The following is a 20,565-nucleotide window of genomic DNA, read 5'->3' as shown; positions in this document are numbered from 1 at the left end:
CCCATTGGTTCGATTTTTGTTCCTATATTTGTGCATGATTTTTCTGATTGGTTGGTAAATTGGATTGATTTCAATATGCTCCACGACCAAACCATCCAGCCCAGAGAACAAAACTCCACCAAAATCATCCACCTGAGCTACAAATCTTCTCCACCTTCTCAACAGATTTATTGAAATGTCAAACATACTAAAATACTTATTCTAATACATTAACCAAGTTTTGCTTTTAAGCTAGACCGTCCACAGTTGATATAAGAGTAAATGTTAAGCAGTTGGGGAAATTAATTTTATCTATGTTCAAAGAGAAAATTGTTAATGTATATAAAACAAAAATGATGTCTGTTGTTTTTATGAACGTTTAAACATAGTAAATTCATGTAAGATTAATTTCTCTATAAAACAACCTGATATGATAGTATGATGAAAAATGCATCAGCGATAAACATTGAAAATAAAAGGAATTAAAACAAAACAAAACTGTTGTAATTGAGCATTACATATTCATTTATTATATTCTCTGTAATTTTATGGATATTTGACTTTTATATGCATAACCTGTTATATGTATGCGTGAAAACAAACGGATTAGTACATAATCATACATTGTAATATTTCTATATATGCTGATAGATTTCTTTCGCTACTGTGTTATCCTCACTCTAGTGATTTTTAAAAATAATAAAAACTAGTTGAAAGTGACGTGATAAACATAGAACTATTGAACTAACTTATAGTAAATTAGATTTTACTATTTAAGATATTGGTGGTGGATAGTGTTATGGCCGTTCTGTTTGTTTATGAAACTACCAATATGACTCAGTTTATTATTTATTTATCTATTTAAACACATAAACATCGGTACAGGGAGGCACCAAACAGGTATGCGCCACATAAAACACATGATTTATGTGAGGACTGGGATAGTGCCCGGGTGCCCAAACCGAAGCAGGTGGTTTTCTTAGGGGGCCACAACCCGAGCCCCTGACCTAAAAGTCCGATCCACAAGGCAGTGGAGCAACGTTAGGAGATGCATTCCCAACAATAGGTTCCTTAGGATCCTGGAGCCCATGTACACCATTGGTTTAGAATCAGGGTTTTCCGGCCCCCCTAGGTGGACTCTCCGTGTCCACCAACCCGATTAAAGCGCTGGATATTCGCTTTTCATCCTCTCAATTTCGTAAACAACACCCACGCCATAAGAAGGTAGTGAGTATGACTTAATTGACCAAAATGATAAGTTATTCATCAAACAAATTTTAAATAACTGTGTAATACGAATTTATGTTAGGAAATTCAAGATCAAATTTATGCATAAAATATTTGACCAGAATAATGTAAGTATGCGTTACTTGTCAGAAATTAAACAAGGATGAAGATAAAAGTTATGTGACAGCTAGTTTCTAATCATTACTGTCTCCATTGTTGTAACACGTAGTTCATATATATATTTTAAGTTTTCGATTTCAGAACAGTTTTGGTTTAAAGTCAAGATTATTGATCGACAGGTGAAAGTATAAACTTCTTTTATTTTTAAAATGAAATTTAAATACATCTGTGTCTACCTCATTTGAAGTCATGCAGCTTTAAAAATACTGTCAATGAACTAAACTAAAATGAATCGAAAATAAAGAATCTGACACATAAAATTTGAAACGGAGAATGGCTGTACATTCATTTGAATGTTTTGATTTTCATTCAGTAATATATATATATATGATTTAGAACGAGCGTAGCTGATACCTTAACATGATGGTTGGGCTTATACATCATGATGGGTCGACTGAGCAACACTGGTTGAAACATCTATTCCTTTAGGTTCTATCATGACAGGTAGATCAGTTATAGAACGGTAAAACTAAAAGCAAAGTCATGTTGCTGGCTGAATTGGAGTGCATAACCACACAGACTTACGTCTAAAGTGGCGATAACTTTAAAGTACACAGCTATCACACTAAAAGCTACTCACATAAGGACAGTATATTGCCGGTCTCTTGAGCTCAGTAGTTGCATCCTCAAGCTGTTGCTAAACTAGTTTCCTTTTCAGGTTCTTCAAGAGGAAGCGTTCCTCCAGTGTGGGTAATCGACAAGAGAAAACCTGTCCACTCTTAACAAACAACCTGAAAGATATGTTTACATAAACCTGTTGACTCTTAATGAACTTGACAAAGACCATTAATTTAAAGTGAGAGAGAGAGAGAGAGCAACAGGTTCTGACGGATTAAACTTGCAGATCTGTAAGGATGGTGGTTTGGTTTTAGCAGTTAAACTGATTAGGATGTCAACTAGGATCTTGGAACTGGACATAGTTTGACGCCTAAGTGAGGCTCATGATGAGCAAATTAAAGAAATCAGATTGGTTTCATATCTGTACATAGGTGGGTACACAAATATACACTCTTTGTAAGGCGATATTTAACTCTATTAATCAAGAGGCTCTGTGGAAGTATCTGCCATTGTATCACAGAAGTAAATCAACTTCGTATAGGCTCACAACTTGGACGCTACTGCTGAGCTCTCACATTTGTTAACCTAAGGTGGTATTCATTGTAACTAACACCAATCTCATTTTTATTTAAATTTGTTGTAGACATTCTCTTGGATGTAAGGATCTCATCGTCCACCAGGAGATTCACTTGTTAACCTAAAAAAACAGATGACATAGCCCTGTTTAATGAAGAACCTGGCAAAATGCAGAGCCTTCTGATCGCCTCGAGTAACAAATCAAGTATGTTTGGGATGGGTTTTTCTCTCTCTCTCTCTCTCTTAATGCAAAATATTGCTTCAGGGCCGGCCTGAGTTAACTCGTATTCTAATGATAGAGACTGAAGTATTTAGGAAATTCGATAACTTCCCTCATTTTGGAATTCTCAGCAGTCCAAATAGGTAGGGATCAGATACAATTTTGACCCCGTTTTAGAAAGCTCTATAGGCTCTTGTAAAATTACATTTTTCAAAGAAGAATTTTCTTCCAGAAGCAACCACTTACACAGATAACCAGAATGCATATAAGCACCCTTCCAGATTAGGATACAACCACAACACTGTTCTTCATACGTAGCATCTCATCGATCTGCTACCCAGTGTTCATAGAAAACGCGCGTAATTTATCCAGGTGTGGTGTGCGCTACTTATGCGGACAGACTTAAGTAGTATGTGACAGGAATTAGTAGTAGAATAACAAAAGGATCAGAAGAATGATAAATTATGTAAAGAACAATCTAAGGAAGATATGCAAATTATGTGCTTAATGTATGATTTTAATATTTTATAAAGCTACTGTGTGATTTTGCAAAATACGATTAGCTGGAATACCTTACCTGAGTTTCCGTTCACTGATTACATCGTGATAGTGTTCCGAAAAAAAAGAAGGTATGAAATCAAATGGACGAATTTCCACTCAGGATGTATGTCAATCTAACGACAACAGAATCTCCTGAAAACTTTTACATTGTTTAGATTATATATGATTTACCATATAATTTATTTTGTATTACCTCTTCTTTCTTTCTCAAAAGCAATTTTTTCTCAATTGGTTAATGATAGGATAAACTCCTCCAATATCACTATACTTATCACTCGAAGACGTTGTTAAAGTTTAGTTACATCACTTTAAATACACTGTTTTCAATAAAAATGAAAATGACACACTGAATACTACATTATAATCATAAATAAGCGGGGCTTACAATTTATTCGGGTATTTTTTTGTTATTTATTAACCATATGTAAATGTTAAAAGAGATGATTCATTTTTTACCCATGAACAACAGCCTTCTTTTCAAGACTATTAACCTTTAGAAAAACCCACAAGTCTAATGATAATAATAATAATAATAATAATAATAATAATAATAATAATAATAATAATAATGGTAATAATAATAATAATAATAATAATAATAATAATAATAATAATAATAATAATAATGGTAATAATAATGTCTGGGAAATGATGAAATTAGCAAAGGTAAAATAAGTTGTATGTTATTAATTAAAAGAAAATTGTAACACATGTTAGCAAATACCAACCTCAAATTGAAATATGACAAATGTGTAATTCTTGGGTTTTTTTTAAGAAAAAAAACGCTCTTGAATATAGATTTTATAATAGACATCAATAAAGGAAATGGGGATAAGAGATTCTTTTTTTGAGGGGGAAAAAGAAGCAACGTGAAAGCTTTTAAAAACTTCTTTTCATCAAAAATCTGTAAATTGCTTTGTAATAACAATGATAATAAGTAATTCTAGTCAAAAGAACAAATTTATTATTTATCTATTTCAACACATAAATATTGTTACAAGAGGGCACCAAATATATATGCGCCACACCATATTTGTGTGTGGGCTGTCATACTGCCCGGGTGCCCAGACCGAAGCAGGTGGTTTTCTTAGGGGGCCACACCCCGAGACTTTGACCTGAAGGTCTGATCCACAAGGCAGTGGAGCATCGTGAGGAAATGCATTCTCATGGTAGCCGGTGACCAACGATTGGTTCATACGCCATTTGTTCCCTCAGGATACTGGAGCCCATGTGCACCATTGGTCTGGGATCCGGTTAAGGCGCCGGACATTCGCTTTTCGTCCTCTCATTTTCGTAAACAACACCCCCGCCACGAGAAGGCAATGAGTAGGACTTCCCTGGCAGAGGCTGTATACGCGTGGCCGTGTGAGAGCATTTTAAGTGGGAGGGCAGGCCCACCCCACTCTAGGCCATACCAGGGCATTTGGGGATGGAAGATAATATTTCACATATTACATACAGTAGAATATTTTGTACAGTGAAAAAAACTATGTTACGATTTGTTCTAGTCGAATAAATTGGAAAGCACCTTTACTCAGCAATAATGATATACAGTGAGACTATAATTTATGAATGAAGCAATCAAGTATAAGGTAACAGGTCTCGGATTCTGGCGCGAAATTCACTCATCCATTTGGCTAAATAGAGTTTTGGCATTATAGCTGATGTAAGTTCATGATGAAAACCCTAAATCTAATTCCTAACCTTAATCATCAACTGTACATCATAATTTTAATTCCCCACACTGATCTATATTCCCTATTTGGTCCTAGTTATTAGGTGGACACTTTCAAGGTCACTCTAGCGTCACTCAAAGGTCGTTCATAAATTATGGTCTCAACATGATATACAACAGCGTGTTGTAGCTTTTAACAACACTATCCATGTGAAATGAATAAAATTGAGATAAATGTTCATATTTGTTAAATACACAAGAGAAAAATTTGTTTGTTATAATATAATCAGTGAGTTGTATATACATATATATTTTAAATGAAGCCCTTATCACTACATGTGGTGATACAATCCATATACATACGGACTTTATTTATATAGTTAGCTTTTTCTCTGTTCATTCGAAAATGTGCAAATATAGGATTGTCCTAAGTTCTTAATGTTAAGTTTATTACTCAGTTACTTAATTAAATTATTATAATTACAGATTGAGCGTGTTTTTCCTTTCACTTACATCCTTGCCATAGCTCAATACTAAAATATAGGTTTTAATATAACATAATTATTAAAAAGTAAATAGTGGTGAACAATCAGGCAAGTACATCATCATACTTCAGAATATAACACTTCGTGATTGTACAAAGAAGAACAATAAGAAACATTATTCAGATGTATTGTGCTGATACTAATTGTCAAATCGATAGGAAGGCACATATCAAAGTTATTTACAGAATTCTTTCAAATTTTCCCCATGATTCCAGATCACGTCTAAATATTTTCGTATAGCTTCTTGATCTGCTTTTTTACTTTTTCAATTTTTATTCGGTTTTAAATTTTGTTTTATTCATAATCAATTTTATTTGCCTGATAATACCCTTTAAATATTCAGTTTAGGATTTTCTCACTATTATTTGAAGTTAATGCTCAACTATTTTAATCCTAAAGTTACTACAAAAATTTCTTAATACCTATTTTTATCCAAAAGTAACCGATTGTGTTAGCTACCCGATTGTTTCATTTTTTGTTTTGTTTTTGTATCCAACTATAATTTTTAAAGATAATATGAAGTGAGGAAACATCACTATTTACTTGGTATTGATTTGATATTCAAACAGGAAAATTCTGTATATAATGCCATAACTAGGATTTAATAGAAAAGAGATATTGTTTTCTTTTTTCAATTTGTGATTAAAATGTTTAGAAGGGGATATTTGATATATTTTTTATAACCATCTCAACCTATAGAAGGCCAGCTGAACTGATCGCTAAAGTTTTCTGCCCATCGATCCAATCTCCTGGATTGAGAATGTATAATATGTCCATTTTCTCTGAGATTGTTTCGCTGACAGTCGTGTTCCTAATACCAGTTTCCTTAACAAGTCTGAGCAGTTGTCTGCTATTACCTATTGCCGCTGCCTTTTCCATCTCTCTTGCTTTCGCTACCCACCACTGTTCACGATCATTGCGTAGGCTTCTTGTCAGCTTGCGCCTAAGCTGACTTCGCTCTTCATTATGTTCAGAGTCAGATGGGATGAGTTTTTGAGCATCTACCAGCGCGGTAGATGCTGATGAGATACAGTGTTCCGCCCTAACCTTGTGGTTTACCGTACTAGCAGATACCACTGCTGTTTCCCCACTATCTAACTACCTGTAAATCATAAACGGTGAGCGTTTCTGTAAACGACAAATGAAAATCGGCAGATTAACGTCCGTAAAATAATGAAGAAAAAAGACAGGGTACTCCATAAATTATTGATAAGAATTATCTAAGATGATCAAATCACGGATTGAGTAATTTTGCTACTCATTTTTTTGTTGTCAGTATTGAAGTTATTCGGCTACAAAGAATTACAGCTAAGCTGGAAATACCTTAAAAGGAACAGAATAATATGTCATCGATCCTAACGGTGTAAAAATGGCAGATAAAAAGAGCTATCGATCACGCCGATATTCTTAAAATTAAAAAAATTAGCAATTAGAGACAGTGAACTGCGTAGCTTACAATCACTGGTAGATAGAGATTTGCATTTGCATGCAGGTTTTTAAAATTACTTGATTCAACTTTAACTAATGAATAACTACGTTAGCTATACAACAGTGATAGTTTACAATAAACCAGTGTATGACTTCGACTTTCATCACCCAATAATTACTGAATTTTGAAAACAACACCAGTTGATATTCGGCCGAGAGGTTTTTGACATGGAATACAATAATTTCGGGAAAAACAAATTATTCTCACAACTTGACAATCGTCATGAAAAAAGGGAAGCGCTAGAAATCCATCATTTTAAATCTGAATTCTATGTGCAGTACAGACACATACAAGCAATTATTCTTCCATCGCCCTAGCACTTAATTTTCATTATCGGTCATTTGATTTCAATACATCATTTGAATACTTTTAATCTTCCTAATTTTAATTTTGATCATTAGTTATCATCACCTTTACGTTTTTGAATTAACTCTTCACCCTTCTTACACTCGTTAAGTGGATAATTATCCTTCTCATATTTTATTTCATCCTATTATCAATGCCGAATAACATGACACTCATAATCAGCTGCAGTGCCGAAATAATATCTATTCTCTATCATCCTATGAATCCTGGTTTCACTGTTACTCTATATTTTTCATCTCACTAGCTAATTTATTCTCAATGAGCTATGTTACTCTTATTTAGCTTCTTGGTGTATTTAATATAGAATCGCTTTATTTGGATCACATCAAATTCGTTTCGTGTCTACCTGTATTTATACAAACATGAACTGACATACATTCTGGCTAGATCTTACGATGATGATGACTAACTGACTGTGATTTGAAAAATATCAACATAAACTATTTCAAAGCGGATGTTTCTGTAATTTTGTAAACAGTATAATTAATTGATTAATAAATAAAAACATACAACAAACTTACTATTAATGATCACTACACATATAATCGTTATAAGGAAAAATGTTCCTGGAACTAAAATAAATAAACAAGTAAATAAAAAATATGAAAGTATTACATTATTGGATGACGTAACAAAAATATAAAATAACTGAACAAAAAAATTGACGTCATTGAATCTTGAGCTCATATAACAACATTTCGTTAGTTACTTTAACGAATTCATTGAAATATAAATTGGAAATTAATAATAGTTAAACGGAGCGACATACAAACTGTATGATATATATTTCAGCCTTATTAGTCATTTAATCGATCAAAAGTAAAATTGGAATAGTAATGACGTTGAATTATGTCACAAGATTGTTGCCAGTTCGAGAATATTGAAAAAAACAAGCACTTAACGGCTGTTTTGCCTTAATATAGTTAATAAAGTCGTTTTTCATCAACAAAATGAAATGACTGTTTCGTTATATCGCAAATCAATCAAATTTATACGAGAAATATAGGATTAGAACTCAGTAGTCCAAATTTTACGCGCTTGCCATGAGACCTCAAAGCCCCCGGGTTCGATGTGTTACAAGAAAATAGGGTTGTACTGATGAGGCATTCAATACTATGAAAGAATGACTGCCTAGTGTTCGCTGGTTTTCAGTGCTTCCTCAGCTGATATCAGTCTGTGACATAGACTAGTTTCAAAATAAAAATTCTAAACATAGCTATTCATTTCTTTTAATAACATTATTTCTTGGTAGATTTCGTCGACTCAGTGATTCACTACCATGCATATCTTAAAATGGAATTGTGACGAAGTATAAATCTTCCCAAAACTTTGCTATTGTATCTTTGAATTCAGATAGAAATGTACAGTGAATTGAGATTTTGTTATGTAAACTGATTCTTTGAAGTTACAAGCAAGGTGTTCTTTTTCAATAATTCTGAGGATCAAGAAAATCTGAAGTTTTGGGTTCAAGGGATATTGGTAATTATTACTCGTTGTCTACTCAACTTATTCGAGATGATTCATTTGTAAGCATCATATCAGTTCATCCGATCAAATAATTTATGCATACTAAGTTAATTAACATATTCGACATCTCCAAATGATTGTATCAGTCAACGATGTGAACTACTTTGAAATATACTTTTCTGTAATGATATACATGATGAGTCATGTACAGAGGAATTTATTTTTATAGATCATACAGTTGTCATCAATCAAATAATCAACGTTTTAGCTTTAACTATTCATGAAACCCACTTGATATGATGAAAAGTGTTTCTTGATATTGACTATACTATTTGTAACATATTGTACTTCACATTCATTTGGAAGTGCTCAAATTCAGACTGATTACACTGATTTGTCGTTTACAACTAAATGACCACCTAGTTTTGCATACACATAGCTTCGATACATATACTACATAAATCCATATACAGGATGATACATATCTTCTTTATTTTAAATACACTGTTACTTTTAATCACATAAAGTATTTCATTCCTATGAAGTAAATTGATTTGTAACAAAGTTTATTCGATTGTGTTTCAGGTCATGTCAACAGTTACATTTGAATGAACAATCAAACTAAGTGATAGCTTATACAACAGAGCAACTTGTAGACATTAGTTTTATCACCGTGTGTTTTGGATAAAACAGAAAAATAACTTCGAAAAGTAAAGCGTATTCTTTCTAATACAATAAACTACTCTAACAGGTTAAGCAATGTTAAACTATTACTGCAACATTGATTTGTATAGGATTGCGTATGATACCAATTTTGTTTGATTTAAACAGAATCATCACTATTTTTCAAAGAAAATTTCTGAAGTACAAAGTATTTGTTGTGTATAATACATTTTTGTTCTGATGACATATCATAAAAACTTGTAGAATGATCTTGAAAAGTGCAAATCCATTGGCTTTTACTTAAACTTTGTTTCCAGTAACTAAATCTACCAAAACGACGAGGTCTTATTATTCTCTTATTATTTATGTATCTGGAACAAATATGAATAGACTAACGATTAGTCCTGAAATATTGACTAGTCACAACAGCTTTATTCGAAATTTCATATGTATAATGAACCAATACTATGACTATTCAGTAAAAACGAATTTGATGAAAAGGCTTACGGATGTTTTAGTAACCGTGGAATACCGGTGGATAGATTCATACACTATGTAAAACAATTAAAGTTTGTAGTGATCATCCAACTATGTCGATTTTATGACTCAAATTTGTTGCCAAAAAAGAGAACCTCATTTTTGAAAATTCTATTTATTGTTCATAGGTATAAAAATTAATCTTCCAAGCCATGTTAGAATTAATTCGGTCAATAGTCACATCTGTTTACGAATTAATTTCAACCTGAACCGGAAGATCTTACTGGGAAACAAGTGTGAGGAACTGTGGTTAAGTCTGTATCTTTAGGCTATATGGCATCTTGATGGTAACAAAAACATGTTTTCTGTGAAACTAGGAGCGGAAAAAGTTAAGAAAACAACTTTTAATGCTTCACCTGCTTAAAATTTTAGTGTAATATAAAACACAATGATTACCACCAGACATGTATCATTGATATAAGAACAACCTAATATTTACCAACAGTTAAACAGAATCTCTAAACTAACTCAGTAAAAAGAAAACACACTCTTTCAAGCAGTTTCCTTCACTAAAATGTCGAATAATTAGTTCTAGATAGAAGTTGCCTACATGAACTTATGATAATTAAAAGCCAAATGTGATTGAAGTTAATCTACCTTATCTCATTATAATCAAACATGATAAAACCACTTTCATTTGCCTACACTAATTTATAAAGAGTACATTTTGAAGTATTCCATCAATGTATTAAGTACGATTAAAAAGTCTTTAGCATGTGGTCGGATGACAAATTCGTTTCCCAGATACTTTTGACTATATGACATGTCCAAGTTGTTGGATGAGTAAACAAATGGGGTCAGTAATTGTTAAATGATACCAAAACGCAAAATAAAAAAGGTTAAGATTATTGAATAAAACGCTTACTGCTCGAAGTATCAATCAAGGCCAAAATAATAGTTAGTACAAGGACAATAATCTCGACGATCATACATCCCAAAAATCGAAATCGTGGAGTTGAGGTCCTACATAAAGAGACTAAATGAGTAATATATATCACCATTTAAATAATTAGTAACTCATCACATTAGTTATTTAAGTAACTCGTGGATTTTTCGAAATCTCTGTTAAAAATTTTTAAGGTCGAAATAAAATATGACTGAATAACTTCCATGTCGCTAACTAAAAAACCTTAGAAGTCATAAAATCTGTTCAAAAACATTTTGATGCATTACAGTGGATTTAGGCTTGTTACAAGGAAATTCATTTTAATTTTGATTGACATTAAAAAGGTACTGCCATAAATTTAGTTGACCTGAGCTATCTTGCCTCAAAACGTAAACCGCTTTCAACTTAAAACGTAACCTGAATACAAAAGTTGCCCAAAACCACACCTTGATCTAAGACTTTTCGTTACCACACTTTTTAAATATCAGAGGGTTAGGCAGACAACTCGATGCAAAACCAGCAGGAAAAGAAAAGAGAATAAATCAATTAACAGTCAGCCGACCAGTCAGTTGGCCACGAACAACTTAGTAATGATCTAGAACAAGCAAATATGTCAAGTAAGCGATTTCACCCTCAATTTATTTTTAAGTCGATCTTAAATACATGAAAGATTATAAGCTTATGAAAAGGAAACATGGGTGAAGATAAGAGACATTCATTGTTTTCGACTGTTCCTATACCCTTACATGGATCATCTAAACTATTTGCAAAAACGTAAAACAATAGGATAGAAAAAGAAACTCGTACTTTGGGTTTTTTGAGAAATCCTTATATAAATACGATTGATATAAGATATTGGAAATGATAAGCAAGAGTAGCATTTGTCATTCGGTAAAGTATAAATAACTCACAAATAAATTATGTACTAGTATATACAGAAAATCAATAAGCTTGTTCTTTTCTCCTTCTTAATAAGCGCTTGTAAAGCGGAAGATTAATGAACATATATTGTATCTTAGTTTATAACATTTCACCGGAAACGAACAAAATTATGAGTCAAGTAATTTCACTTACGTAGAGCCACTTTGATAAAATGTATTCCATGCAGCAAAACACAAACTAGGGAACTGAGCAGCAAAACCAAAATAGCTTAGAAGATTGATACGATAGTCCGCATTATAGCTCGTTGTTGTATTTAACTTGTAATCAAAATACTAGTATACACTGTTGGTTATTAAACATACTATACCTCATAGCCATTAATAAAGACGTTCCATGGTATCAAAAATCCGATACCGTGCAAAAACAGGAAAACGTAAGCCAAATTGTACCTTAAAGTAAGAGGGAACCGCAGAATTTTACCTATCAACAGGTGGTGACCGGACTTTTTCCTCCATATTTAATCAGGTTCTCGAGTTTCCAAAGCTATACATCAAAGCGTTTAGCAAAAAAAGAAAGTTACTGATGGAAATTGCCTTAAGGAAAAAGTCAAACAATATGAAACTGATGGTCTCTGAAATATGTTAAAACGTTAAATGAACTGTATAAAGTGGTGAAACAGCTAAAATTTATCACTGACGATCTTTCAACAAAATACCACAAAGAAACATATCACCTCACCTAATTTCGTAAACAGTAAAATTTAATTAAATATAAGAATAACTGGAAACGATGATAAATTATTTCAAATCCTCGTGGGAATTACGTGTAGCACTGATGAATGACGAATAACCTCTCAGTAGTTAAAAATCCATAAGTCACGTTATGGAAATGTAGGTCTCATCTTAATTTCCATGATTTAAAAAACTTCGAATAAAGACGTTTATTACATTTATAAAGAGACTGGTTAACCGACCAAACTGAAAGATAAAAATCGAACTTGTAGTGGCATTGGACAATAACCACACAATCCTCAAAGCTGAACACGAGACTATTCGGAAAATAGATATTCAGTATTTAACGCGGAGAAATACCTAACGATGGAGAAGGCGAGAACAATGGATTGAACTAATTGGAGTTGGTCGAATGGCATGGCTCGACCATGCAGGCGTGGTCCCTGCTGAATGTTACCTTATATCTTTTATTCATATTAAATATATTGTCCTATCTCTAGCCTGAGTTTGTTCTACATCATGTATTGGTGATTGTTACGATACGATGAGTTTATGTAGACAATGGTATGACTTCTACGTAAGATCTTATAGATTAGGCACTTATATCATGGCAATTATACAATTTTAAGATTAGGTCTATTATTAGCGCAGTACTAATATCATAGTAGACCATAGTTCTACAAACTCAACAAGAGATTGTTTAACAAGCACATGCACTAGTTTTAGAGAGTTACAACAAGAAATGTTAACGTCTGCCGTATTTATTGAAGTATCTTTGTGACTGCTGATAAAATAGCAAAATTCCGTTTACCAAACTAAATTTGTAAGACAATGTGGGCAATGATGTGAGGTATTCAATATGTTCGCCTCTTGCTTCTAATTCACAAAATAAAATTTCTTATGACCCAAATGATAATATAGCTTACAGATAATTTAGGTTACATCAACCACAAATAGACACAATCTGAAGATTGCATAACTCAAAATAGTAGACGGCTGGGATATTAAGCATGTGACAATAAAGTGTGAGAAAATCACAAACGATTGAAACATGTTCAAGAATATTGGATCTATCCGAATTTGTGGTTTTCGCCCGTTACAAGAAACAATATTTCTAGCAATATACAATTAGATATTACTTGAAAGAAACTAAAGTCGCATGCCACTCTAGACATCATAGGAATGGATTTTGAAAGGCAAGGCATTTTTACAGAAGATAGTGTGATACCATTGAAGAGATCACAAAAAGTACCAATAAAATATTGAAGAAAACCATACACAAAGTTACTCGAGAATTCAATATTTTGCCGTTTGTGAAGGTCATAGTATGAAGGCCTTAGTGTATATTATCAAACCTTAGATTTGTCAAGTGTATGTCGGATGCTCATTGTTTCTTAGGATATGCAAGCTGATAATAAAGGAGGGTTCTTGATCACGAAGAATTATTGTTTTCGTTTTAAGCGAGCTCTAATTTCGCATTTGTTCACTTAGAATTATCAGTTTATAACTTCTGTTGGCTCTTTTCTAGTAGACTTTAAAGAGTGTCTGGCATTTCCATTGGTCAGTCATTTAAAGATGAGTACACTACTTTTTTCTAAGCAGGTTACAGGGGTTGATTACATTGTGGAAACAAGTTTTATCACAACCGGACGAAAACTTTTAAGTTTCATTGTGCATGGTACATTACGTGATTACCAAATTAGGTCAGTGGCCATACTCTTTACATTTTATGAGATTTACAACTCGAGATCAGTGTCTAAATTAAAGCTTACTAGTTTTGATCTCAATAAGGCTATATACATCAGAGTAATTATATTTGAACCCAGCTTAGCAAATACCATTTAGACGCCTAAGTGTTCTAAAAAACTGAAGAGAAAAACTATTGACGTTTCGCAAATTTTTCAATCGTCCACTGTCTATTTCGACACACCCAGGCACACTGAAAGACATTACCATGATCGTACTACTATTATTTCGACGATCAAATGGATTGCCCTCCTCATTATCATCATCTACTTCTCACTATATTTTGAAGTTATTGGTGTAATGTAAAAGTAGGTATCTGATGTCATTCTGAACTTCATTGACCTGAATCATAAGCGGAAAAGACGTTAGCTTGGAGCTCCGCAGTACCTGCACTAAGTGCCAGTTAAGGATGGAAAAATTCAGTAATAGGTCTATTCTCAATATTCGACCAACCCGAAAGTCTCTAATAAACTTAAACACATGCCCCGAGATTACTTATTCTCCATTACCAGGCTACTCAATTATATGAGCTATTTGTTAAGTCATAAGTTGCACAGAAACCAATAGTAGGTCTTCAGACTATTCCTTGCTAAACTTTTGCCTTAATACTAGCAAGAATAACTAGCCTATAGTTCGTTGAAAATTCTCTCGATGCTGTCTAACAAAGTAGGATGACTTTCAAATAACGTGCTTGTGAGTACAGACTTCGTTTTGAACAGGAAAATATTTCGAATGGTTGAGCCTGTTGGGATTTCTAATGTGGTGGAAAATCGGTACATCAGACATTTGGTTCCAGCTTATGCTTTCTCATCCGAACACTAGTAGATGATACGAAAATCCTAGGCAACCGAGTTTTATGGTCGTATAATCAGAACGCATATACTTCTGACTGTGCAGTCTAGGCAAGTGTAGTTCTTTAATGCTTGTAAGAGTTCAACTGAATGCGTCACTCACAGTTTTATAAACGATAGCCTCAATTACAAGACGTTTTCTCTTTAAGTTGGTCAACTTCGGACAGTCGTTCCTTCCTGCAGATCACCAGATTCAGTTGCTGATAGCACCTTTTATTTGGAAGATTTTTTAGGTGTTTTAGATTAAACTTCCCAACTTCATCTTTCAGTTTGTGTTTGATCTATCTAAAAGGCATAGATTTGTGTGGCTGATGTGTTGTTGTTCCGAATCCTTGTCCTCATTGCTTATAGAAGTCCAGAGTCCAGCAAAATGAGCTTCTCGCTTTCCTCAACATATTTGTTAAACAACGCATTAGTTTCTTCGGCAGCGAATTCCAACATTTGTCAATTCTTAACGAGTAGAATTTGTCACAATTGATTGATCACTGGGTGGTGATCAATCTCATGCTTGTCTAGTCCCTATTAGTGCAGATCGAATGCTATCGACCATGTTGCAATGTGGCCACCAGTATAGGTGACTCGACACTGCCTGCACTACATATTAAGATTAGATGGTGTTTGGAGGTAGTTGACAGGAAACCCTGGACCCGGGTTTCGTGTTACTTGGTACTCGTCAGCAAGATGTACCTGTTATTTTGAGGGGACTGGTGCTCCCTGGATAACTGGCCCGGATAGCTCAGTGGTAACGTCTCTGACTGTGAAGCTGGATGACACGGGATCGAGTCCGCCATATATATATATATATATATATATAATTGCTGCAGCGTACAAAATACATAATTGATTGTTAAGTGTGCACTGTACATATATATTCTACTAGTATTTCAAACTATGGTCAAATGAATTAATATATGTGTAATATTCCAATGAGTTGATTAATTTTGATTTAGTTATTGATTTTCGGAAGAAGTGACTTGCACTAAGTCACGAAACATTAGAAAATCACATTTTCCTACTCACTGAGATATCTACAAACATGTTTTATTTATAACAATCTATTTAAGGCTCGATTTATTTGAAATTATCAAGTCATACCTTGGTAATGATACTTGCAACTAAATGATTTCTGAATTCCCCTTTATTATAACTCTAAAAATCAATATTGTTTTCATTATCTTACTTCCAGGTTGTTGTTTTTTAGGGAAGAAAAATTCTAATGAAATTTAAAATCAAAATATAAAATTTGCAGTAATTATTAATTAACAATTTTTCTTTTGTAGATGGAATCCTTTAGAAGCATTATTTAAGCCTAATGTGCTTAATGAATCAAGTGAAGTATATATGAATATCCCATCTACGGAAAATCATGTATGTAAATAATTTACTATAGTTATCAGTTAACTATTTAGTAACTTGTAACCTTGTGTCCTATCAATATATATATACCGTCAATTAGAGAACAGCGATTATCGACTGGACCAATGACGTATAAAACTCATGCGAGATGTCCAGAGTCTTCATTGGTTCTACTTCCTGCTTAACCCTGCCTGTTAAGTCCAGAACACCAATTTCAGCCTCTGCGATATTAATCATGTATTTTAAACATGCTGGGTTTATATACAAACTAAACAGACCACATCGTACTATAAAATAGAAAATAACATTTGTACAAGATCTAGCCAAAAGTGGCTGTGAATGTAGGAGATAGTAATTAATAGACAGGGCACAACCCAAGAATGGTAAATTGTATAATAATAGCCTTTAGGTTAAAATAAAGCTTTTAATGAGGGGAACATGAATGTTCATAGTTTAGCTACTTAATAATTATACAATAAAAATATATGTATCATATTGGTCCATTAATAATTCTCAAAAGTTACCATTCATAATTCTCGTCGGGATATAACAGATGTAGCTCTTAATGTTTAGAATTCACAAGATAATATGATAACCCAGTGTTTATATATTAAAGTGTTGATAGAAAGCGGCAACTTAGCATTTGAATTACTAGAATCTATGTTTGAACACAGATTTGCTTACTTTGATTTGAACAGTTGAGTAATGTGAATTTATAAAAATATTTATGAATGGTTAAATTTCAATTTAGTCATTATAACTAATAGTTACTAACTGAGTTGAATGTACTTTTAAAATAACCGGAATACACTGATTGTTTTTATATAGGAGTTTATACAACTGTAAAATATCAGGCATCTGGCTAAAAGGTATAAAGTGTCAATTAATGTCTTAATTACATAATTCAATAAACAAGTGGCTTTTTGTGACAATTATATTATTTTTTTGATAAATAAAACAAATACTTGCTGAAAATAAAGATACGATAACATTAGTCGAAACCCTACATGTCAAATAGTAATTGTTAAGGTTTCTCCTAATAGACCATAACACATATTTGTTTCTTTTTTTATTAAACTATGATAAACTTATTATAAATTAAGCTATATATAACAGAGTACTATTTTCATAAATTATTCAAATAATTTGTGGATTACAGATATACAGTACTATAGTTTGATTGAAATACAAAACTCAGTTGTCAGTAATGTTGATAATTTAAATACTTTTAAACTTCATAGTTAAACAACTTATCTAATCATTCAAAGATACTAATGAATGGACTTTATTCATTTTCTTTATTCCATACTTTCACTTTTACAGGTAGCTGAGACGGAATGTACTGATCATCGTAGTTCGGAAGTAATGTCGTATTATCCAGTAGTTGACTATCAGTTTCCAAACACAACTCAGGGTAATATATTGAACTGTAAAATTACAAATGTTGATACTGCTCATGTAACGACTACAACAAAATCCCAATATTTGAAAGAAAATCCTGTTACAGAAGAAGCACAGGCGCCTTACAATTCACAAAAAATCGATTCTAAATCTTTTAGACATAGTAGATCAATGTCACATAACAGAATGATGCCTACTTACTCATCATCTCAGCACAAATCGCAAAAAGACGAAGATTTTAATCCTTCCAGAAGATCAGGTTATCGAATTTCCCATTCCAGAAAACACCCAATCGACCATCATGATAAAAACAGTCGGTTTTTAAATGGCATCATAAACCTTCCAGAAGAAAGAACAATTTTACACCTTACAACATTGATGGTTATTCAGATTCTGATCTAAATACTATGTATTATAATAGGAATAATATGGAATATTCATCATCTGATTGTTCCAGCAGTTCAGAGCAAAGTGCTGAAGTTCTTGGTGAAGGAATATATTCGAATCATTCAAGCCAAAAACGCCACGGTCATTGTCCGACTTTTGTTGATAATGCAGAATCAAGAAGAACTTTAACACAAAATGAAAGAAGAAAATTGTATAATCGTGAAAGAAGTAAGCGAAGACAAAGAAATATTCCAGAAACTGTCAATCAACCATACTTTTATGGCTCTCATCCTGTTCAACAACAAGTTCACTGTGTTTATCCTTACGAAACTGCAAACCAGAAGGTATATACAGATATACACTGCCTACCTTACGCTCCAGTACAACCAACTTGGATTCGTCCTCCATTCATAACAAATACTTTAAATCCCTGTCCGTTTTATGCAACAAATCAGCCGACATTTGTGGGATCACCATCAGTTTCAGTTATACCCCGATTACATAGTACAAGTCCTCTGTCATTTTCGCATCCAAATAATCCTGATCAGCTCTTAGTATATAACTTGAATGAACAAAATGTATTAGTACCAGAGTCAAATAATCCTAATGTACATATAATCACAGAAGCAGTAGTATCAACTGAATCAGTCAATTTGCAAACGGAAGTGAGTGAAAACTCATTAAATGTTTAATTAATTACTTTATAAACTGACATACTAACTGTAGGTGAAGATTCCTAACTTAAATTCATAGATTCATTTATATCTTGCCATTCAATAACCTAATAATAAATAGGAGATTTACAATGCATTCGACTAAGTATGCTTCTTTGTTGTTCTTTATCATTGGTTCGACAAGAGATTAAATATTTTCACGAGACTTTACTCACAATTTATTGGGTTTTATTTCGGCGATTAATGAGATATCTATATCAATTAAAGATTTTTGGCATCTTTAAGTTATGTAACTCAAATCACAACCTGAGAATCGTTATCATTACTCATTAACACCAACTATAAAATCATTTTAGGGGACAAAATATTGCACAATCTATTTATTCTAGCTTAGGATTCCTTGACAGTGCGCAGCTGCTATCACATAAGATATGATTTTGAAACTTTACGTCTCATGGAGGCCATAATATGCTTAAGAACTGAGTATGAACCATGTGGTTTCCAATGTATATAAGTCTAGCTTATCCGTGATTCCAGTGCACTATCTTTCTGTGTCAATGAAAAAACTCCCACACTCCGAAATCACCTTACTATATGGGTTACAAAATCTGACTAAAGCTCTGAAGAATCTATTTTAACTTCTTTCACTAGTGATAATTCAAAATGGACTACAATTATACTTTGAATTTTCATTTTGTTCTAGAAACGTTTTATCAGATAGCACTACAATCTCATTTCAAATAAATAGTAGTAAAGTCACTATTATTCAAGTACGTATATATCTATACATAATGCATTCTGTTAGTGAGTAATAGGCTGTAAATTTACGTTGTTTTGAGTGGTGTAAATAAACAAAACCGTAAGCAGCCTTTTGAAGAAACCTTATTTTACTTTTAATATTCTAAAGAGGTTCATTCAATAGTTTGTATATCATTTAAACGCTTCACTCATCTATAGTTGTCATATCTATTCTATAGATCGGAAAAATTAAGTTAAATCCTTTTGTATGACATGAAGAAGGTTTATTTGTGATACTTTTGTTCATCTTCTTAGATATGGATAAACAACCATGAATTTAAGATGAAAAGTGTAATAAAACTGATTAGAAATGTAGTCAATAGAACAAAACGGCCGTTCAGTGCTTTCAGGTTTTCCATGGTGGTTTAGCTTCAATTGACTTATGATCTCAACTATTGAAGCAATAAATTGTTGTTTACTTACTATTCTTGAAATTTTAAACAAATAGATCGTTATGGCCATTATGTAATAATTAAGAATTAATCAATTCAAAGAGCTTAAAGGAAGTTAAGAATTATACAAGTCAGTCAGTCAGTCAGCTACAACGCAGAGCCAATCACGTATATTCATCGGTCCAAGTTGCCATACTTCATTAACACAACAAGATGGACACCGGATTCATAGAAGTAGTTAATTCAATGGTGGTAGTATATAAAAGGAAGATTGCATATAAGGATATAGTACAAGAAGAGAGAAATAGTTAGTAGAAAGAAAGATATGAAGCGATTTTAATCTCATAGTTTAAGTGAAGACAGAGAGTGTATACACCAATGCCATTGTGATCGATTCTGAGCCATGTCACCAAGAATC

The 20,565-nt window shown here is 32.9% G+C and overlaps 1 protein-coding gene across 2 annotated transcripts in view; it reads right to left on the bottom strand.

Moving 5' to 3' along the window:
- MS3_00001634 (uncharacterized protein) overlaps positions 1-13,868 on the bottom strand; it is a 58,840-nt gene extending 44,972 nt beyond the window's left edge. The window contains exons 1-6 of one of the 2 annotated variants that reach the window (XM_051209101.1): positions 13,821-13,868; positions 12,292-12,354; positions 12,179-12,260; positions 12,004-12,143; positions 10,909-11,006; positions 7,898-7,948 (exon numbers count right to left, since the gene is read on the bottom strand). In XM_051209101.1, the coding sequence (XP_051074529.1) occupies positions 7,898-7,948; positions 10,909-11,006; positions 12,004-12,143; positions 12,179-12,260; positions 12,292-12,326 (406 nt within the window). In that variant the 5' untranslated portion in view covers positions 12,327-12,354; positions 13,821-13,868. Of the gene's footprint in view, positions 1-7,897; positions 7,949-10,908; positions 11,007-12,003; positions 12,144-12,178; positions 12,355-13,820 lie in introns of both variants that reach the window. The other variant, XM_051209102.1, reaches the window with a different exon arrangement.
- Between the last annotated feature and the right edge of the window lie 6,697 nt (positions 13,869-20,565).

This window comes from Schistosoma haematobium, chromosome 1 (assembly GCF_000699445.3).
Source record: "Schistosoma haematobium chromosome 1, whole genome shotgun sequence".
Taxonomy (NCBI): Eukaryota; Metazoa; Platyhelminthes; class Trematoda; order Strigeidida; family Schistosomatidae; genus Schistosoma; species Schistosoma haematobium.
The sequence above is the reverse complement of the archived record's forward strand: the minus strand, read 5'-3'. Positions and strand labels throughout refer to the sequence as shown.